General features: G+C 40.7%; 1 protein-coding gene across 1 annotated transcript in view; it reads right to left on the minus strand.

The window, feature by feature from the left end:
* The window catches only part of uts2r2 (urotensin-2 receptor 2), a 40,791-nt gene that overhangs the window by 12,183 nt on the left and 5,717 nt on the right, over nt 1–22,891 (minus strand). The window contains exons 3-8 of the mRNA XM_050061005.1: nt 21,839–21,914; nt 21,681–21,723; nt 19,728–19,792; nt 19,005–19,061; nt 15,841–15,994; nt 6,518–6,641 (exon numbers count right to left, since the gene is read on the minus strand). Coding sequence (XP_049916962.1) covers nt 6,518–6,641; nt 15,841–15,994; nt 19,005–19,061; nt 19,728–19,792; nt 21,681–21,723; nt 21,839–21,914 — 519 coding nt within the window. The remainder of the gene's footprint in view (nt 1–6,517; nt 6,642–15,840; nt 15,995–19,004; nt 19,062–19,727; nt 19,793–21,680; nt 21,724–21,838; nt 21,915–22,891) is intronic.

A 22,891-nucleotide genomic window follows, 5' to 3' on the forward strand; every position in this document is an offset into this window, starting at 1 on the left:
CAGTGTGTATAGCCATTCCCATACACTCGGACATTCTCTGCCTGGACGTTCATTGAAATGCATTACAGAAAGTCAGTTTTGTTTGGTTTTATGAGCTTTTTCGGAGATTTGAAGTTTAAAAATGCACAGAGAAGCAGTCAGAGCTACAGGCTACAGTGAGGCTAAAAACAGAGTTCATATGACATTTTTCGAAACAACTTTTTATGTCGGGGCTTCAGGACATTTGGAACACTACGGATGGGCATGTTGGAGATAATTTGTGGTTTCAATTTTGTGTTCTTGGACGTTAGTCTGGGGCGCCGTCAGCCATTAGGTGTGCTAGCCGCTCCCCCCGCAGATCTCTGCAAGGAATGTGAGGACTCTAAAACTTCACCAGAGCGTTCCTCAGCATGAGGGTGAGTAGATAATGGCTGAATTTTCATTTTTGGGTGCACTATCCCTTTAAGGTAAGTCAACATCGTGTTTGAGGCAACATATTGTCACTTTGCTGGAAAGAAATATAAAGCTATCTTTAACATCTCTAGCTAACGTTAGCTAAAGTTAGCCTAACGTTAGCTCCTAGCTGCGTTGTTCATCATGTCACCTTGTTTGCTGGGAGTTCATTAGCCTATTTTGTTCTAGTTTTGTACTTTGGTGATCGTACATCATTGTTAGCTGTTGTCCAAAGGGCTCTAGTTAAGCTAACGTTAACTTCTGGAGCTTAGCTTCATTAACTTATCTGTAATGGCAGAGATAACAAAGGTTGGCAAACGTTATGCTGAATGATTCAGTGTAAATACTGTAGCACCAAACTAACGGAGAGACACTCTTGGTAAAGATGGTAAAAAGGCCGTTATCCTTTTCTCATATTCTGAGCCAAAAACCTTAACTTCAGTGGCACTTTAACTTGTTGTCTTTGATGGTGACGGCAACCAGATGCGGTTCACAAGCGTACACTGTGACCTGTAAATTTTGGCTTGTAATTTAAGCTTTCCATCAACCTTCTCAACAATAAAATGATGAATATATCCCTCTAATGCGTAGTTTAGGCCCTTCTGGTTACTTCTCAATGACATCTGATCGTTATGTCCCCAAAAATCATCAATTGCCTCCTGCGAAATGCCATGTACTGTGACACCTGCCATAGCGCCGGTCACTGAATGTTGATAGTTTGTCCAAGTGAGTGGAGGGGGTCGTGGCTTAGGTCAATTAGCTTGACCAGAGAAGGTCCCTTATCAGCATGCTCTGTGTTGATTTTACAGTAAATGCAACTGCCAAGCAACTTACATGGGATTAAACCCCATCTTAGAACGTGTATCCAGTTTTCTTAAAACACATGGGCATTTACCAGGCAGGGAGGGTCGAACAAAAAGATGCCACTGGTTGCATTACAGTAAGCATTAGGATCAAGCTTTTGTAGCATTTGATCTTTGAAGGTCCATATTAAGGACTTTTGATTTTTCACATTCAACTCTAACCTTTCATTCTCCTTTGATTCCCCCAAGTACAATATTAGAATGAGAATGAGATTTACTTACAAGAAAAAAAAAAAAATAATTGTAACCCTAATTTTAATAACACATGCACATACAGCACCTTGTGAAACAGGAATTATCCCTGTTATGTACCAAGAACTACTCCAGTCATTTATTTTTATATTAAGCGTCTCTATGTTTGCAGAAGTGCAGCCACCAAGGTCAAACTGATGGTTTTAAGGCAGCAGCCCAGCTGAGATTATCTAATTCCCCTGTGGTTGTCTAAGCTGGCAGGTTAACCCCTATTGGCTCCTCTGAATGGCAGACATGCCTTTTTTTACTGTCTGTCCTTCCAGTGCTCTGTTTGTATCTGCCTTTCCAGGCCAAACACCCTATCTCTCTATCAAATATCTACTCTTTATCTATCCCCCAGATATTTTCTGTCTGTGGACATCCTCCATACTGTCCCTCTTCATGCCCTATAGGGGACGCTTTCACATTCAGTAAATCCATCAGTCATCTCTCTACCTCTCCTCTAATCCTCCACTCTTTTTCCTCCTCCGTACTTCTTCCACAACTTGAACAACACTTCTACTTCAGCCCCCCCCGGTGCTCACTATCATTACATTCTTGACATTTGCTCTCTCTGACAGCCAAGTCCTGATTGTCGTCCTGGTGTTATAATTACACCTTATTCGTCTCTGTCGCCTCAAACAGCCATGATTATCTCAGCGAACTAATCATCCGTCCAGATATGAGGATCAGACTCTCACCTAGTCAAAACCTGTCAGTCAACTGCCCAGCATGCAGCACAGAGAGTTCCTCAAAGAGGTGAGGTGTGTTCTGACAGAGACAAATAAATGATCTGGGCTATTGATGCATTATGCATGGGGTTTTGCTGTGTCTCCTATTTGATGCACCTCTCTAAATAAAAACCACAGTGACAGGTGTAATCACAGTCATTGGGTTTCACCAGTGGTGGTGACAGGTTTGCCATATTTAGATTCTTGAGTGTGCTCCAACTCCACTGAGAATTAGAAACCCACCAAGGAGGAACTTACTTCTCACTTGTCCCAGCCCTTCCTCCTCTTTTTCTTCTTCACCCAGCAACTTCCATTGGGTTTAAGATCACAGTGTCACCATTCTCTCTGTTGTCTGGAGGTTATTCTCAATTCACTGATGCAAGATGGCTGTCACATGAGATGGCGCGGCAGACAAGCCACAGTTACTCTTTATTACCATATGTCCTTCAGTCAACGTCCCTCACCGCTCCATCATAGGACACTATCATTGGCCCAGGATGCTTCGCTGTTGCTCACTGACTGGGTAAGAGGCTTGTGTCTGACTGGCACATTGGGAGTTTGATGGAGATGAGAGTCGAGATGACACGCAGGGGGAAAAAAGGAGGCGTGAGGAAAAGTGAAAAATTACAGGCCAGGAAAGTGAAGGATTGCTTTTTTGAATTGCTGTTGATTAAACCTGGCAGAAGAGTTGGATTAGAGGGCAGGAGATGATGGACAATGGGTGAGATAAAGGGAAGGAGAGTAGAGCGGCAGAGGAAAAAAGGGACAAGGTGAACAGAGACGGCAGAGGATGGCTCACTGTCAGATATGATGAGTGAAAGTAAGGCTGTCAGGGAGAGGTAACAGCCTCAGGAGATGTTTTCCATATTGAACAGATTCACTTCCACTTTTGCACAAACCTCTTTGGCTGGAGTACAAACTGCTACATAAAAGAGTCATAGTATGGAAACCAGTCATGATAAAAGAGCCACCAGTAGAAATACCTTTCTTCAATAAACTGTGCAAACCTACTGACTTGTTAGTGCGGGGTTGCTAACTCTCACACATTGGGCATGAGTCTCACGCTCTCACGACACCAAGGCAAATCTCACGCCATAACACTGCGACAGCAACAGAGTTGAACAATCTTGTAATGTCAGGGCTGCCAACTCTCACACAATGACTGTGAGACTCATGTAACTGACACTTTTTACACTTTGCACGCCGCATGTCCATTTTTCATGCAGAGAAGAACAAATATGTGTAATTGCTGTTGTGATTGTTGATCACACAGCTGATCGATTGATGAGAGCAGACTGACAGCACAGTGACAGGCAGAAATAGATCAGAGCTTTTCATCACAGCACCAAAGTGTCTGAATTAACAGTCAAATGTTCAGCAGTGGAAAGTGACTTATTTAGACCTCTACAGAGTGCTTTGCTTTAGTCTAAGTTTCAGTCAGACTTTAGATGGAGTTCTTCATAAATACAAGGACGCATCGCTCCGTGCCTTTCATTCAGCTGCTCACGCTGTGCTTTCATTACTAATATAAGGGCCGAATTTGGTGATTTGACAAGACAAACTATCTTGCTTTATTTTCACCCTTTATCTTACCAGAAATATTGGCAGGCTGTTGCCAGCTGTTGAAGAAGTCGGCCGACTTAAAACTTGTTTCTCCAGTAAAACTATTGATAGCACACAGCAAAAGTTAAAGTGAAAGTGCTGCAGTCAGGAGATGTAGACCTTTTATCAGTACAATGCACCTAAACTTACTGAAAGTTAGTTCAAGAAGAGGCTTTTAATTCTTACATAATGCTGGATAGTTTAATGAATAATAATGTGTCGTATTTCAATTGTTACATTTTGTGAGTTAAAATCTGAATCTGCAACAAAACCAGTAACATTTATCTGTCAGCTAAATGTAGTGGCAGTGTTTTCCTCTGAAGTATAAGGCTTTAGAGGCCCTTTGTAAGTTATTCTAAGGTTCAATGAGTTAAAATAGTAATATAATTCAGCTTTTTTTCATATCTCAACATCATAATAGATATAATATATAACTCTACTATGACCGTTTGGGCCATTTCTGGTAAAGTCCACCCTGATATTATGATTATTCTCTCAATATCTTATACAGGGGATATCCAATTATTATGCTTTTTTCCACACCGTTAATTCAATTTATCTACACGGGTGCAGATTATATGTATATATATCATATTATACATTACTAGCACTATTGCTACTGCTATTTATTTCTTATTCATCATTTGAATTTGGCATTTAGAGAGGTTGATGTAAGTTGTGCACACTTTAAAGCCCCTTGAGACAAGCTGATGGTTTTGGGCCATGGATGTATTATTGGATCTGGATACTGGACCCCAAGATGGTGCCCGTTCAGTCTAATGAGAATTGTTCGCCTGGTGCAGACGCCATAGATGTTTGTAGCAGGAGTGGGTGACTCAAGTCAGACTTCATTTGAGGACTTTCTTGAACAACACTGATAAAAGACTTGGTATATATGATTTGAGACTTGACAGACTTTAGACAGATGATTTGGAAAGACCTGACTTTTTTTTTAAATTAAATATTTGCATTTTTCTCAATAATGAGCAGATATGTTTTGTTTGTGAAACATGATTGGGCGATTTCTAGTGCAATACGTGCAAATTTCGCAATCTACTAAGAGGCGGCAAAAATAATGAGACTTTGGATTCAAGGATTATATTGCCATAGACAGTAGTGACAACAGCACAGTGGTATGTAAGGTCTGCAGCTCAAAAATTAGTGAGACAACCGCGACAACATCCCACTTCCATCACTGCAAAACCCCCTCAGAAAGGTACACATTTGTGGCTTTTTAGGTAACCTGTTCGCTTATTTGGTGGCCAAACTCTAGATCTCTAGCTAAGATTTGCACACATGTGACTTGGTCCCACTTCTGGTTTTTGGCTTCTTGGTTTAATTCCAGGGTATGCAGCCCACTGCATATGTGCAGTGGTATTTCTCCCGCTGGTCCCGCCTATAAGTTCCCGTTTGGATCATAGACTTTACATTGTGATGACGTCACATGATTTTAAATTGGCTGTTTGGCTGCAGTTTTACAAATATAAATCTCCATGGATCAAAAATTCACAATACCAAGCTTCATATTTGACCTTGTTTGTAGTTCGAGTCATCCTGTCAACAGTTTCACAGACGTCTCTTTTACAATGGTGGTCAATGGCATAATGCTTTTCGGGCCGCAGGGGATTTTTTCACTGAAATACAAGGCTGAGCGAGGCTCCTGAGGGCCTGTTTTGGGCTTCACTATATAAATAACATTTGAATTACACAAAAATGTCCCCTGTTGACCTTTCTGTAAAATTCCATATTTCTAAGACTTTCTGTCAATAACTCAGATTGTTTCCATGACCTTTCAATGTTGTTTTTGAGCTCAGAAACATTGTTAAGGTGTGTGTGTTTTGTGTTTCATCTAGCTAAAAGACAAACTCTGCCCTGGGGAAAATGAAATTGAAAAGTTGCCAAAGCTGAAAAGGAGTACACAGTCAAGACAGCAGAACAAAAGTAGAAGAAAACAGCTGAAAACTCACCAGCGAGTTCAATGGATGTCTGAAACAAGTTGGCAAACTCATTCTGGCACATTCCTTTAACGTGAGCAGCTCGGAAACTTCACTGATTTTCCACAACCTCCCCAGAGAATTGATCCAATTCCCCTGTTTTTAAATGCCTCACATGTGCCTCTGAAGTCCCATGGTATTCCATGAACTGTCCCTGAAACCCTGTACAGGTTATTCTGCCATGTGGTTTTCACACAGGCAACTTCAAAATATCCTTTTACTCGCAGCCTTGCCCATATTTTCCATATATTCTATACATACACACATGAGATCAATATGCTCTTATGTGTACCCCTCTGGGTACTATATGCAAGGTAAAGCCTAATCCCCTGCATCTTCACTGTGCAGCAGTCTGTGCTGCTGATTACCCACTTACAAAGGATTACGCCCACTAAAACCACCTCCACATTTATAATGCAGCTTAGTACATCAATTATAATTTCATTTTTAGAATGACTGTATTAATTAAATCCTTTATCTATCTCACATCACTTACTTTAAGTGTGGATTAATGGGCTTTTATAGACAAAGCCAGGAGTTACTACTGATAGTCTTGATTTACAGTATCCTGCCTTACAGAAAGCCGAACATCAATGTCTTTGAAGCTGAAGCTGGTAAAAGTACTATATCATGTAAATTTGATTTTTAATAGCTGCTGGGTTACCTGCCCGTGGCTCCACTGTGCGGTTGCCATTTTGGTCCATGAAGATAAATCTTCCTCCAGTGAAGTCAGAGCCGTAGTCAGACAGGTACAGGAGTGAGGTGTAGTCAAAAGAGCCATAAGTCACCTGACAGAGAAAGAGAGAAAGACAGAATCTGCATTAAAATGTAACTTTACTATCTATCTTACGGCCGGCACAAAGCGGCGCACAGCACAGAACATGTGTCATTGCTCTAGACTGACAAAGATGTCACCACAGCCAGCACCAACGTCAGAGTGAGTAGCAAAATGAAATTGAACCCATCCATGCGCCATTGGGTGTGTAGATCTTATAATTGGTCTTGGTATTGCTATTTTGAGGCAGCAGAAAGCGATTGTGCCATAACTAACTAAGACCTGGTCAAACGTCAGAGTGAAGCAGTATTTTCCTGCTATTTAAAGGGCACATTATTCAGATATTAAAATGAGCTACAAAGGCAGGTTCACAACACGTGAACACTCTGCTTGTTATACACACAGGGATGCACGAATGGGTTGCAGGTGAGTGAAATAAGAAATCATTAATGAGGAAATTATTAATGACATTCTCTAAAATGTGAGCATGGCAGAGATCAGATAAGAGCTGCTGTCTGACTCCCCATGAAGAGAGACATTGTGCACATTTACACACTGATCATTTCTGAAGCTAAAAGTTTCTTCTGTTTCCTCTGTCAAGTTTATAACTACAGTTTTAAGTTTTGCTGCTTAAATGTCCCCTGATATTTGCTGCAGTGACATTACCGCTCTTATTGCATTACTCTCAGCAGATAACTGCTTGCTGCTCCACTTTGTTGAATCTGCAATATAAATAGCAGTGCACAGGGTGGATGCGCCTGGGTTTTAAAGGGAATTGGAGATGATACTCTGATTGGTTGAATTAATGTTATGCACAAAACACACCTATGATTAATTAAGGGACTAAATACAACCCCTTTGCTCCTTGCGCCTTACTTTGCACTGAGATTGTGCACCATTTAACCAACAAAAGTAAAGCTAAACAAACACCAAATGCACTTGCACCATGCACTTCAGACCATGTGCTATAGATCCAATAACCACTTGCACATGATTTGCTGATCAAAGGTGATGAGTTAATTCTCAGTGACACTGTTCACAACTTCTAACCATTCTTTCATCCTTTGAGATCACATGCAAAATGATCTTTTTTATTATCAAAATCTTAGATATTCCATAAATATCTATAACATAGAATGTTTATGATGTCTGCTTAATTGGAAAATAACCTCCCAGGTGACCTTTTTTTCTTTGTTTTGGTTTTGACATGGATGTCATCTTGTGGCAAATTTTCTGTTCACTGTGCGACTTTACATGAAAGATGAAAGGTGAATTTTCTGTTTACATTCCATGTGACACATTTCTACACAAATCTACTAACATAGACTTGATAAATAAATCTACTTACTTACTGCATATTCTTCTTACTGTGTACTATTGTATTGTACTGACTTCCCAGTACACTCTTACGTACTGTTGCACTCTTATCTTTACTATACAATGACGACAACTCTGTGTGTGTGTGTGTGTGTGTGTNAACAGAAAAATGCTTAGAAATGGCTAAAATGCAACAGATCGCTGTGGCTCCCCCTGTGGCCGAATGTTGTTGTTTTTTTCTAATTTTTGGTATGACTAAGTCATGGTATGGTATGCTGTACTCAGTGGGTATGGACTAGTTTTATTTACTACGGAACTCAGTGCGCTATATACAACAGCAATTAGCTCGACAAAACTGACATTCCTGTAGTACAGTAAGCAGTCAGTGTCAACACAAAGCACAACTGAGCAGAGATTTGTATATAAGNCTTCCTAGGAAGTTTGACCGATCTGCATGAAACTCGGTGAACATAATCTAGGGTTATACATATACAACAGCAATTAGCTTGACAAAACTGACATTCCTGTAGTACAGTAAGCAGTCAGTGTCAACACAAAGCACAACTGAGCAGAGATTTGTATATAAGATACATGTCCAGGGTTGACTGCCAAGGTGAAAAAACATCTATACATTTGGACCAGTATGGCTCACGTGATGACAAATCGACTTTATATTTTGCAGCATTAGCCAATTTACTCACACAATAACTACTTTTTTTTTTTTTCAGCATGAATGAAATGTTTGTGGTGAGATACTACCTTTCGCAGATATGTACAGAGTTGTGAGGTCCCATGAAACAGTTGTGACGATTATCATTTGGAGCTGAGAGAAGGTTCAGAATGTTTAAAAAATGTGCATAAGCGACTGAGAAATTCTGTAAGTTCAGACTTGTTAAAAGGGCACTCAGCAAGGGTTCTGAACAAAAGGTCAGTTTACTCGTCATGGGGAGCTCTAATCAGCCTATGAAAACAGTTTAATGTTTTCTGAGGCTCCCGAGGGAGGTTTGGAGTCTGAAAATGTAACCCCATTGAGGTTATCTCAGTTTAGGATAAGAGTAACATTTATTGTGTTACAAATCAGAGGCCTGGAGTTTGAAAGATGCGGGCGGACACAAGGCAGGTTGGGTGAATGAATAGATGCTCTTTAATTGCATTATGGGAAGTGTACAATCCAATGCTCAGGATATCTCTGTTTCAGCTGCACTGATTTTGAAGTGAAACACTAAATTGCTGGAGTACCCATTTAAATACAGCTCCTAAAAATTGTTCACACAAAGTCTCAATGCTGTCAATTAGATTTAGAGCTTTGATTTTCTGCCGGAAGCCAACTGACCCCAACCCGAGTCGCTGGATATGGGCTGGGCTGTAATTTCTCAGAGGTTCCTCAGGTTTGAATTGAGATAGATTTGTGCCAATTTTCCAGTGTTTTTTTTTTTGTTTTTGTTTTTGTTTTTTTGAATGTAGACCTTATTGTCTGTATAATGTCATGAATAATTTAAAGGTTGTGGTAGCATGAACCCATTATAAACAATGAAATGTTTTAGGTAATGATTTGCTTACATACTGGACACAAACAGCACTTCACAAGGGCGCATGAAACTAGCAGTTCTCATAAATGAATGGCACGGGTTGCACGGGTTGCACTGTAAGGGTCTCGATGTTTGGGTTTGGGTCAGGCTTGGACAGAATCTATGTGGGTTCATGTAGGGTTAGGCCTGATTTTGGGGCCAGAATAAAGCTCTGATCAGATTAACTCCTGTTTTTTCCCTCAATCCTTTTCTGTTAAATCATTCACAGCACCAATTTCCAAAAAGCTTTTACAGTGCTGCATCGTGATCACTTCACACATCAGATGTTATTCTTTATACTCTAAGGGTGCTTCATGTGTACAATGTACTGCGCTATTTGACCACAATGTGTGTGTAATACAAGACTTTATAGTCACTGCAGCGTCTTAGCTGCGTTTGTGGACACAGTGTCAGAGATTCTTGTTGGAAGGAGCAATGTTTGGTCTTCTCTCTTATTTAAAAAAAGTATTTGCACTAATAAGAACCCCTTTATATTCAAAATTGATGTATAAAATGTGGGCATACTTGCAAATCGCACGGGTGCAACTATTAATGCATTCAAATGGATTGTAGTCTTAAGGCAGGCCTGCAATCTGGAGCCCCGTCTTAAGATTTAGCGAAATTCATTCATGCAAAATGAACTGTGCTGTGAGATGTTTATGCTGCACAAAGTACAACAGCACTAATAAGAGATGCTCAGATCCATGAGAGCCAAGTGAGCTCAGACATACAGTGTGTAGCCTTAATGAAACATCAAAGAGTGAGTTTTGACGGGGAAGGAGGGTGGCTGCCTTTTCAAAAAGTCAAACAGTAATTTTAGACCCAGAGTGCTCTCACTTGATCTTACCTCAAAGAAAGAAAAACAAAATGGACTGCCGAGTTTCATGAATCGCTGAAACAACTTCAAACCACCCTGGTTCAGACAACATGTATAAGTGTTTCCATCTGAGTTCTAGCAGTTCAATATGCAACTTTTCACATTACATACAAATTAATTCATATAAATGAGCAGTGTTTATCTGTCTGGATGACTGTGTCTCTGCCTGTCTCAATGCTGCCCTTATCTAAAACTGCCTTTTCATTGATAACTGAGATGCTTTGGGTTGTGTACAATTTGTTATGAACAAATTAAATGAAAAACTGAATTTTAATTTACTAGGTGATACAGCAAATTGGAGTCATGCCATCAACAACTCTGGAGAAAAGAGAGAGAAAGGAAAGTACACAGAAGCCGCGAGGACTAAGACGCCGAGTCATTATGTATACTCGTATAAAGGTATTATGATATATTGCCAGCTAGGGGTGCTTGATTAGCCCACAGTGTACGACATGATAATGTTGAAACAGCATTAACCAGTGGCAGGCGGCCAATAGAGAGCGAACCTGCTGCACCCCACAAGCCACAAAACTTAATTCAGTGTCAGCGAGCTTCACAAATTATTACATTTATAAAATGAGAAATTAATTGGTTTTACTTTTTAGCTGTTTAATATTATTTCAAATGAGCTATTATGTATTCTCCTTCCAAATGGGAGCGATTTCTGCCATGCAGTACACTCTAATTCAACACTACATTACTCCTGATCCCACCGCCATCTAACACAAGTAAATGGATGTGAAACAGGTGCAGAAGACAGCACCCATCTGCAACCAATGAAATAGGATTCATGATTGATTGGCTCAGAAATCAGAAGCTGGAAAGAGCTAGGTGGCATGGTCGGCTAAACTGTAGGCTGCTGCCACATTTTATATGCACTATTGCATATTTACATTGCTGTAACTATGACAGAAGCAGTAGGCTTTTAAGCATTAAGCAAAAGTGCTGAATATAACAACCAAGACAAGACAATGTAATCATTATGCTGATGACACACAGGAATAAATGTACATTCTGGGGAACAAACAATGTGAAAATTTTAATATCATGATAATGATAACCAAAGTTATGATGATTATCATCACTGGGTTTACCTGCTGCATCCCCACTCTGTAAACCACGTAATAGTAAAACAAACCCATTTGCATGCTTCACCTGCCTCTAGCAGACTGTTGCTAACTTTGGTTAGACAGTATTTACTGTGAGTTTGTCAAAGCACTGTAATCAAACAGGGTTTGATAATGATAATTAAAATTTGAAATAGTAATACAAACTGTCAAGAATTTCACTGCAGTTTATTGTGAAACCGGTGGCTGTTTCATCCCTAGTACATTCAACATTAATGTTGAATTAATGTTGAGTTTCAACTTAAACAGAGTATGCTAGAGTGTAGGCAGAAGCCCTCAGTGCCTGTATCCAACCCGTATAAATCTGTTATGGTAAACGTGTTGCTAACAAGTACAGATAGGCACATCTGGCAACATTGAGTGATGTTTGTTTTTGGACTGGAGGAACTTTTTCAGTTCTATAAAGTCCTCTCCCAGCATAAGAGGAACCATTAGTTATGTATATGAACAGTAACTGGTCAACACGTACACGTGTATGTTTACTGGTTGAACACAGTTGCCTGACCTGCCATTTGCCTCTGACCACTCCAAGTGTAAAAAGTTGACAACTTTGTCTGATGTCAGGCAACAAACACATGAGTCAATGCAGCACCTGAAACTTCTTTTGTATAAAATCATGTTAGCTGTTCAAACAAAACACAAAAAACACAGTTCAATGAAAAAAATGGAAGAAAACACAGACCAATGGTAAGGTCCGGGCTTTGCTGAGTATACGTGCAACCATGGAAATACAACACAATTTTGACTCATTAAAGCAGAAATGATGTTGCTTTACCAACTGTTGGCCAGCTTACAGTGTGTCACTTCAGCTCTAGTTCTTATTGTTGATGCGGATGCAAACAGAAACTGACCAAATGTCGCCCCTTCTGTTTCTGAGATAAGATGCTAACTAATGGCCAGAGAAGTGTTTTTGTAGAACATTATGATGTCACAGTGAAGTTGACCTTTGACCTTTTAGGATATAAAATGTCATCACTCCATCATTTTACCCTATTAGACATTTGTCTGAAATTTTGTAATAATTAGCTTACAAATTCTTGAGTTATGGCCAAATAACCTGTTTTGTGAGGTCACAGGGACCTTGACTTTTGATCATCAAGCACCAAATTCTAACCAGTTCTTCTTTGAGTCCAAGGTGATGTTTGAGCCAAATTTAAAACAATTCCCTCAAGGCCTTCTTTAGGTATCCTGTTCTCGAGAAAGGGACATACAGACAGACGCACACATTGACAGATGTACATACAGATGGACAGACCCACAACCTGAAAACATAATGCCTTGGGCCACAGCTATTGCTGGCGTGGAGGATTAAAAAGCCCTTGAAGGTATGTTGTTGTTGGGGGAGCTCCCCAGTGGGCAGTTCCTCTTAGGGGGTTTCCAGAACTGTTCGGCTCAAAAACACCTTTTGTCTGTCTACTGTGTGGTTCTGGGCAGGTAGTTGGCTTTTGTGGTTGACAATGTAGTTATTTAGAGCAGAGTTTGTGGGCCAGACAACCAAAACAATGTGCTAAAAAGGGCTAAAATACAGCATAAAACTCAGACAAAAGTATTGGTCGGTAGTTGATACACCCAGAATACATGAATACATTTTCTCAATTCAGATTTTAACTAGCCAGGCAAATTGCATCAATTTGATTCAAGTTCTGTTGTTGCAAGTCATGCCATCAAAAAGTCTGGAAGCTATTTCACAGGGATGATTACTGTATCAACAACATGGTGTATATATTTACTACAGCAGCACGACAAGCCAAGGTCATGAATGAAAATATTTGACATCAGTGTCTGCAACTATAATTCAGTTTCATTACCAAGGCAGGTTTATCCCTGCTACGAATGAGATAAAACACACTCTCCGTGCTGTCTTATTACGACTGGTGCTATGACACCGTATCAGCGATGTGATCGATGGGGAGAAAATTCACCACCAAAGACGTCAGAGGCCATTTACATTTAAATGAGGGTTGGGTTTGCCAATTAGCCCCAAAATGGCGGCAGAGACAGATGGGGAAGAGAAGTGGGTCCTTTCAGATTACATTTTTCCAGCTGTCGAGGGCCAGCGGGAGAGGATGAGGTGACAAATATTAATATGAGAAAGGCGACTGCAAACACTCTACAGCCCAAGAAATACCACAATCAAAGTGAATATGGACAGTTAGTTCCCTTTTTCTTATATAGCAAGAGAGAAGACAGAAATCAATACTGTGACAGACACTTCAAGTTTCACAGGTAATGTCAATAAATACCTCCAAGCCTACAGTCTAAAATTTAAGGATATCAGTTATACTATGCTAAATTGTAATGATCCATTCTCATAGCCTTGGTAAGACAATAAGAAGAAAAATTAAATAATGTCAAATATACTCCCAATCAGATGAATTCCTATCAATTTCAGAGTTACCCATCATACTCATTTTCCACTTTTTAACTAAATAAGTTGTAGAGCATTGAAACTTTTTCTCCCCAGACAGACAGCCATTTATTTGAGACTTGCCTCAATGTCTTCTCTCAATCCCAGAGCCACTTGAACGCCTCATAACAACGAACAAAGTGCAAAGTGAATGACTAAGATTAAGGCAGTGACAAAAAAAGAGCTCCACTCCCTGAATATTTATGAGAATGAACAATTTGCATGACGTAAACAGTTAACATAAGATAACAGAGGCATGGGACATTCTGTCTTAAAGGGAATTATCATTTGTCTCAAGAAATATTTTAGAATAACTATTTCTTGGTTCAGTTAAATCTAAATAAATGTCTAAAGTGATGGTTAAAGGGACAGTTCACCCCCAAATCAAAAATACAGATTTTTCCTCTTACCTGTAATGTTATTTATCCATCTAGATTGTTTTGGTGTGAGCTGCTGAGTGTTGGAGATATCGGCCGCAGAGATGTCTGCCTTCTCTTGAATATAATGGAACTAGATGGCGCTCGGCTTGTGGTGCTCAAAGCACCCAAAAAATTACATTTGAAAACCTCAACAGCGATGTGTCTTTCCAGAAATCATGACCTGGTTACTGGAGATCATTCACAGACCTTGTTGTGAGCAGTTTCATGTAAGAACTATTTTCTTTCTACCGCACTACACTGCACAGAAGGAAGCTTGCATCTACTGCTAACTCACCTAGCACCACTGAGCTAGCTAACGTTACAGAGAGGACGCCATTATGTTTACATATCGCACTGTCATGATCACAAGCATCTCGTCCATGAGCAGATGCACAGTTTCTTCCGTGCAGTGATATTGTTAGCCGGTAGTCCAATAGAAAGAAAATAGTTCCTACACGAAACTACTCACAGTAAGTTCTGTGGAATAAATAAAAGTAACCCAGCTCAGAACAAGCCGAGAGCCATCTAGTTCCATTATATTGGAGAGAAGGCAGGCATCTCTATGGCCGATATCTCCAACACTCTGCAACCATCACCAAAACAATCTTGACTGATAAATAGCACTACATGTAAGAGGAAAAATATGTTTTTGATTTTGGGGTGAATTGTTCCTTTCAGGTAAAAGTGTTTACAGCTTTTAAAAACAGCCACACTCAGAGGTGCCATCATAGAGAGGGATGACTTTGCACAACCCCTCTAGTATTATAATTAGGTTTAACGCAGCTGAAACCACTTTAACTAGGGTATCCATTTGATGTTCATTCTCCTGCCTTTTGAAAGGAGGATAAGCATATTTCAATCAAGTCAAACCAAGCTTCGTTAGCCTTCTTCAGGTCTTCCATAAGGGTGGTTACTTTGCTCATTAGCTAAGTTCACTGCATGGTAATAACGAGCATTATAATTTTTTGCCAGCTGAGGCAAAGCTAGTGCAGACCTGGCCTGGAAATTCCTTTTAATGTCCATCTTTCTTTCATGATTACAAAACTGCAAAGTTAATCAAAAGACAGCAGGAATGGTGTAAAATGTAAAAAGAGAACTCTTGGATAAGTTCTAAGTGAATTCTTGACAGAACCACTGCTCCATTACAGCACACAAGCATCTTGCATCTGAAAACTTTCAGTCAGTCCCAAACCTCATGAACATAGGGGAGGCTGGAAAGTAGATTAGCTTGTAAATTGAGAACTTTGCTTTCAGGTTCAGACAATCCATTCAAGATATCAAGATGACCTCCATCAGCCCATTTAATTGAAGCAGATGAGATCTGTTCTGTTTCATTGAGGATTTTTTTGCTCCCAGTAACAGTTGCAAAAATTAGATTCAGGATTTGCATCTAGCCAATACATCATCTGTTTGATGAAGACACTATCACCCATGTACAGCCCAAATGTACCAGATCAGTGCATCTAAAGGTAGTAGGGGTCTATTTTTGTGCATTACCTTATCTATGTGTGGGTGCCAGTACTCATCGTGTTGGGTCTTGGCTGCCGTGCTGTTGATTCTGGAGAAGAAGGTGGGCTTGGTGAGGTACATCAGACTTGGGTCCAAACCAAACGTCTCAGCAATAGCTGTCTGGATTCGCCCGCGTACATTTCTAACGGTGAAAAACAGACCCAACATGTCAGATTGAAAGATTTTACTCAAGTTTTTAAAAAGTAAGTTTGGTATATTTTAACCCGGACCCTATTTTCCAATGTTTTTGTGTCTCAGTGACTAATGGGAATAACAATTCTTGAAACTGGTCCAGTATTGAGTGAGAGGCAGTAATGTAGCTATCCGGTAACACTGTGTATGACAACTTATGAAAGGGTTTCCCACAGAGGTCAACGTTTTTGTTAAGGAGTAAGATCCTTTTTGTTAACCAGAAACAGACCCAAAATCGCCATTGCCAAACCCACCAGACTCCATCTAAGTCAACAGTAATTTTAGCATGTATAGAGCCAGCATATTTTCACATCTAACTGGGTGAATTAAGGGCTTACTTCAACCAAACCAGAGTTGGTGATTGTTGTAACAGTGAAAGATAAACCAAAATGGCTTTTGTGAGCTGTATTTTGTTTCCAACGACTTTGAATGAAGTGTGTTTTACAATGATAAAATTATTGTTTGTGTAAATGGAGTCTGGTGGGTTTGGCAATGGTGATGGTGGGAATGGTGGTTTTGAGGTGGATCTTAATCTTGAACTAAAAGGTCTATCAGTGTAGGGATTCTTTCCATAATGTTGACATACAGTTACACCACTTTACCACCGAAATTGGTGCAGTTTGTTTTTTTTAAACACAACCCCCCCCCCCCACACACTAAAAATAGGTGATAGATTGCTTTCCCATTGCCAGTAGATCAGAGCTGTGTACACGGCTCTGCAGTAAACAAGTATGCCTTTTTGTGTCCAGACGGGCTGGAAAACAGGTAAGTAAACAGTAGAAAGCAGCATGGAGGCCAGTGAAAATGTTACTGTGGTTACATCTTTTTTTTAGATCTCTGATTCAGTCTATTAAACTCAGGGCTGATTAATTTGGAGCAATGTTTGAGGCCTGCCTGGGCGGAGACAGACAGGATTTTCTGGCAGGTTATCAATGCAACAAATTGGCAAATGGGCTAAAATAAGCGCATCCACCAGGGTGTCACATTTCCATCACTGCCAATCGCAGCTGGAACCGATAAATACCCGTGACTACTACAGAGTCATTTGACATGTTGGGTTTTTTGTGCAGTGAGAAAGGGGCTTTAGAACAATAATCTGGGCCTGTCAGTAGCAAAAACATGCAGTTATAGTGGATGTACATTGATAGTGCACAAATGCCTGAGTGGTTACATTGCAGCTTGAATCAGGGCTGCAGACTGCAGCGTTCTCCCTCAGTACTGGAACAATTTCAAAAATTGTTGTTCCCATTATTCACTTAGACACAAAATCACTGCCATCAGGCGATTTCTGTAACTCTCAATGAGACTTCTGCACCTGTCGACAGGTATTTTGGCCCACTCCTCATGAGCAAACTGCCCCAGCTGTCTTAGGTTTGAAGGGTGCCTTCTCCAGACTGCATGTTTCAGCTCCTTCTACAGATGTTTTGTTCTTAGCCATTCTTGGGTGTTTTTAGCTGTGTGTTTTGGGTCTGTTGGAGGACCCATGACCTGCGACTGAGACCAAGCTCTCTGACACTGGGCAGCACGTTTCACTCCAGAATCCCTTTATAATCTTGAGATTTCATTGCACCCTGCACAGATTCAAGATACCCTGTGCCAGATGCAGCAAAGCAGCCCCAGGACATTACTGAACCTCCTCCATGTTTCACAGTTGGTACAGTGTTCTTTTCTTTATATGCTTTATTTTTGCATCTGCGAACATAGAGCTGATGTGACTTGCCAAAAAGCTCCAGCTTTGTCTCTTCTGTCCAAATGACATTCTCCCAGAAGCTTTGTGGCTTGTCAATATACATTTTGGCAAATTCCAGTCTTGCTTTTTTATGATTTGCTTTCAACAGTGGTGTTGTCTCCCATTCAGTCCACTTTGGCTCAAACAGCGACGGATGATGCAATCTGACACTGATGTACCTTGACCTTGGAGTTCACCTCTAATCTCTTAGGAAGTTGTTCTGGGCTCTTTGGTTACTATTCGTATTATCAATTCAATTTGTCATCAATTTTCCTCTTGCGGCCACGTCCAGGGAGGTTGGCTACAGTCCTGTGGACCTTAAACTTCTGAATAATATGTGTAACTGTAGTCACAGGAACATCAAGCTGCTTGGAGATGGTCTTATAGCCTTTACCTTTAACATGTTTGTCAATAATTTTCTTTCTAATCTCCTGCGACAGCTCTCTCCTTACCTTTCTGTGGTCCATGTTCAGTATGGTACACATCATGATATCAAACAGCACAGTGATTACTTTTCACCGAGACTGACTGAATACATGTTTGAGGACACCTGTGATGCTAATTACAGGACACACCTTAGGTTAACATGTCCCTATGGTCAAATTATTTTCAATCTTCTCTAAGGGTACCATCATTTTTGTCCAGGTCAGTTACATTAGTTTGTTTTTTAAAATTATTCTGTTGAACCACAATTCTAAAGCAATGACTGATTTCCATTAGTTAATTTTCAGTACATTTTTATTATTACTTTTGTCAGTTATTTCAAGTTATTAAGTTATTTCACTGACCATTGTGGGTTTTTCTGTCTTTAACAGAAGGGTACCAACAATTTTGTCCATGTGTGTATGTGAGCAACACTCACTCAGAGGATGCCTCCACTATAGTTCAGCAGCTGAGGGTTTATGAAGAGTAATATCTATACAAACACTGCTATCAGCATCAGTATCTTTTTATTTGGGTGCTCATGTTGTTGTTGTTTTTTGGTGTATATTCAATCATCCAAGAGGTGTATGTATACATGATGGGCATAAAAATCAATACAGCTATTTTGTTGTCCAACAACATCATTACATGCTAATAAGCAGTTATGTATGCTATCATTGTGCACAAAGTACCATCATTTGAGTTTCTGTCACTTTTCAAAAAATGTCAGGTATCTAATTTCGAAGCAGAACTCTTGAGAATTTCTAATAAATGCATGGCTGATCTTTAATTAAGGTTCCTTAGTCACCTGTAAAGCTGGAAATCCTCTTGTGTGAACACATCCCCGATCTGATCCCCAAAGTACCTGCAGTCACACAATCACAGAGAGACAGTTCCGACCGTAGACAAAGCCAATCAGAGACACATGAGCAGACAGACAGAAACACAAGCACAAACGCGGCAGAAGGGGGAAAAGAGAGCAGAGGAGATGGGATCTGTTAGCATAAATTAACATATCGCAGCACGGCACAGTGCATCGTTGCCCAGACGGGTGTGCCACCCAGCCGTCCAAACACAGCAGATAGTGAACGTCTGACTGCTTCACATGAGGAAGTCCCCTGTGAGGGGTGAAGGGTGGGAAGCAGGGTGGGAGTGCTATCGTCATCACTTCCTGATTAAAATCTGCCACACGGTCCCTGAGGATTCCGTGTCAGCCACCTGCCCAGTGGGACGAGAGAGAGAACTGAAGGGAGAAATGAATGAAGGCAGAAGGTATGAGGGAGGGAGAGGGATAGAGAGGAACAGCTGATCCGAATAAAGCTGGGTTCTGTTGGCAGTGATGAATGAGGGTCGTATGGGTCACTGGACCTGAAGAAGACAGCTCACAGGGACCCGCTTCAGTAAGATTAATGACTAACTGCATATTCTGGTTCTGCAAACGGTACATATAATGCAGAATGACATTCCTGCAGGCATAAAAATACTGTTGACCCAGACAGAGAAGAACACATAAAGGCAACATCTTTCCCACCTGTAGATGTTCACAAACTGCTTGCCCATTGACAACGCTCCAGAGTGCAGGTCCAGTATGGAAGCCTGCAGGGGTCAAAAGAAACAGATATTGGTGCAAATGACAAACCAGTTTGACACCGCTACATGCATGGCACTGTCATTGTTTCGGAGTTTAGCGCTGTTCCCTCGGCGGCCTTTTTGTGCAGCTTCACTCTGTCCTTTGCTTGTTTTTGCTTGCTAACTCCTTTGGGACACTGCTCTGTTTTCCACAAGCCAGAAAATGAAAGTCATTTTCTCTGAAGCCCCTCCCGTTGCTTCCCCTCCCTTCACTAAGTGTCTTAACACTCCATAAACAGTTCCTTTAATGGCTGAGGGCCTGGCCTGCTGCGGACGGAGAGCAGGGGGTAGGGCATGCCAGGGACAAGCAGACTTCAGCTCATCATGCTGGAGCTCTGCTTATTGTGCCAGTCTGCCTTCTAGTGTTAACAGAGGATCATTACAGCGGGGAGTCAGAAAGATATGAAGCACACAGTATGCTGCTAAGTTGTTTACAAATATGGGCTTTTTAGGCTGATACTAGTAATCCATATCTGACTCAGGTTTATTGGTGATTTCTACGGTACAGCTGGCCTATCATGGCTGGTAGTTGTTTATTCTGACAATAAATCAGGTGCTATTTTTTTTATGTAGTGAAAGGAGACCTGTTGATGGGAATTAGAAACAGTGAATTACTCCGTTATCTCAACACTTTTGCACAACTTACTTTGTGTTTGAAGGACTGTATCAGTGATGTGTATATGTTGTAGTCAGTATTGTGCATACTTAGTAGACTTGTGTATGATCAGTTCATCATACTGCACCAACAATCATGCCACGTTCAAAGTCACTTAAATCACCTTTCTTCCCCATTCTGATACTTGATTTGAACTGAAGCAGGTCATTTTGACCATGTCTACATGCCTTAATTGCTGCCATGTGATTGACTGATTAGCTATTTGCGTTAACAAGCAATTTAACAGGGATTGCTAATAACGTGGCCGGTGAATGTATAGCATACATTTAAATTGATGGGTTCTTGTCTTTTTTTTAGGAGGCTTGTCCACCACTGCCTCTGATGTGTTCATTAGTTTGTGATATTGTGTGACTTCGGAACTGAACTAATGTGGCACCTACAGCAGTAAATTGCTTACCTTCTCTACCCTGTTACTTCTATCTGCTTTTACAAACTAGGAGCGTCCTGACCACCCTACGCCACTGATCTATAAATGTGTTCATACAATACAAATGCAGTGTTTTATTGAATCTTCCAAGCTAACACTTTTCTCACTCTGTATGTTTGCGCTGTCAGCGAACGCCATGTGTGGGGTGAGAAGGGGGAGGACTTTGGCACTGTTAGCTATGTCACAGCTTTTTGCTATCAACTGGGTGGAATTTTCCATTAAAAAACAGAAAAGAATGTAGATGGACCCATCCTTTAATGAATAAGGCTGGTATTTTATATTCTGCTTATTATCAACAAATCCCATGAAAACACAAAAACCAACAATGAATGGATCCTGCTAACTGTGTTATCTGTGTATCAAAGCCTGATATATCTTCTTCCTCTGTGCCATAGCGCTCCACTGTTGTACAAAAAATACTAGAAACACATCAATGAGCCATTCTTTTGCACTCGGTGACATGTTCCTTCATTACCATGAACACACATTGCAGTTAATTTTGAATTTGTGTGTGGTAATTCTTAAATGAACTATGTGTTACTCTGGAAGTCAGTCAGCAAAAATGTTTAATGAGGGGTAAAAACAATAAAAGCAAATGACCCATAAAGAGATCAACACTACACAAAACAAGCAGGAGGAATGGCTTCTGATTAAATAAACACCATTCAGTCAAGCAAACATAGACCGGGCATGTTTTAATCCCTGCCTTCCTGTGAAATTATTCCAACAATTTAATTTGGCGGTATACTCACTCCTCCCTCTGACCCAGCCAGCGCCATCCCTCTCTCAGCCAGCCTGTGTGTCAGAGACAGAAGCATTCAGAATAATTCAGCTGCACTGCAGAGATATAAGACAGTGAATGGAGAAACAACGACATGAGACATGCTGCACTTTGTATGACACTGTTTACCTCCTGAGAACCTGAGCTTCCTCCCTCGTCACCACGCTGTCTGTGACCGCACGGCCACACTTCTGAGGGGTGCATCCTGGGAGAGACACGTGAGAGGATTAGGAAAATAATAGCAGAATATCTTGGTGCAGTATTCTCTGGTTTTGAAGGATTTGTGCCCAATAGCAGTGAGAAAAAGTGGCTAGAGGGGAAACAAAGTGCAACGTGGGGAGTTTATTGGCATTCTGCTCATTAATGCCACAAAATTAGGGCCTGCCCTCCAACTTCTTGACGGTTATAATTTATTACTCGAAGTCTGATGCACAATTTGAATTCCCAGCAGCCTAAATGTTAATAAGACAAATTTCCAATTTGTTCTCTTCTTTTTTCTACCAAGGATAGTTTCAAAACTGGTTCAAGTTGTACAGAAAATTAGGCAGTAAGGGTGGGGGGAAAATGTAGATGTAGATATAATTTAGACAGATAGATAGCTAGATAGCTAGATAGATAAATGGATAGATGGATCTTTTTTTTTTTCAAAATGTTAATTGATTTTTTTTTTTTGCCTGAGTCAATATAATCCAAATGCCGTGGTGGAAATAAGTTGCCGCTTTTACTGAGGTAATTTATGAGTTACCTGACATTATATCCGTTTCAAGAAAAACAAAGCCGAAGTGAGAGAGCAGACAGTGATTGGTGGTCTGAGGATACGGACCTATAGCAACTGGAAGTCAGCCAGCCCAGTACAAACTCCCCAATGGATTAGCAAACTTTCTGTTGCTGCCGTTACACTGGTCAGACCTTGTTCATGCTGTGAAACCCTTTGCTGCGGTGTTTGCCGGGGTAATCCAAGTTGCTCCATCTGTTACTGACTGTCCATGTCTGGACCTGCGGCCCACTCTCCACCTAATGAATGGTCTCCTAGTGGCTGGGAGAGAGGTGGAGGAACAGCAGCATCCACTAGCTAGCTAATTCTTGCCTCACGTCTGGTCTGATAAACAGAAGCTCCTTTTGCACTGCCTCTTCAAATCAGGAATTCAACGCCATTTTGCTGCCTTGCCATTCCGTATAAAA

The sequence above is a fragment of the Epinephelus moara genome, chromosome 13 (genome assembly GCF_006386435.1).
Source record: "Epinephelus moara isolate mb chromosome 13, YSFRI_EMoa_1.0, whole genome shotgun sequence".
Lineage (NCBI taxonomy): Eukaryota > Metazoa > Chordata > Actinopteri > Perciformes > Serranidae > Epinephelus > Epinephelus moara.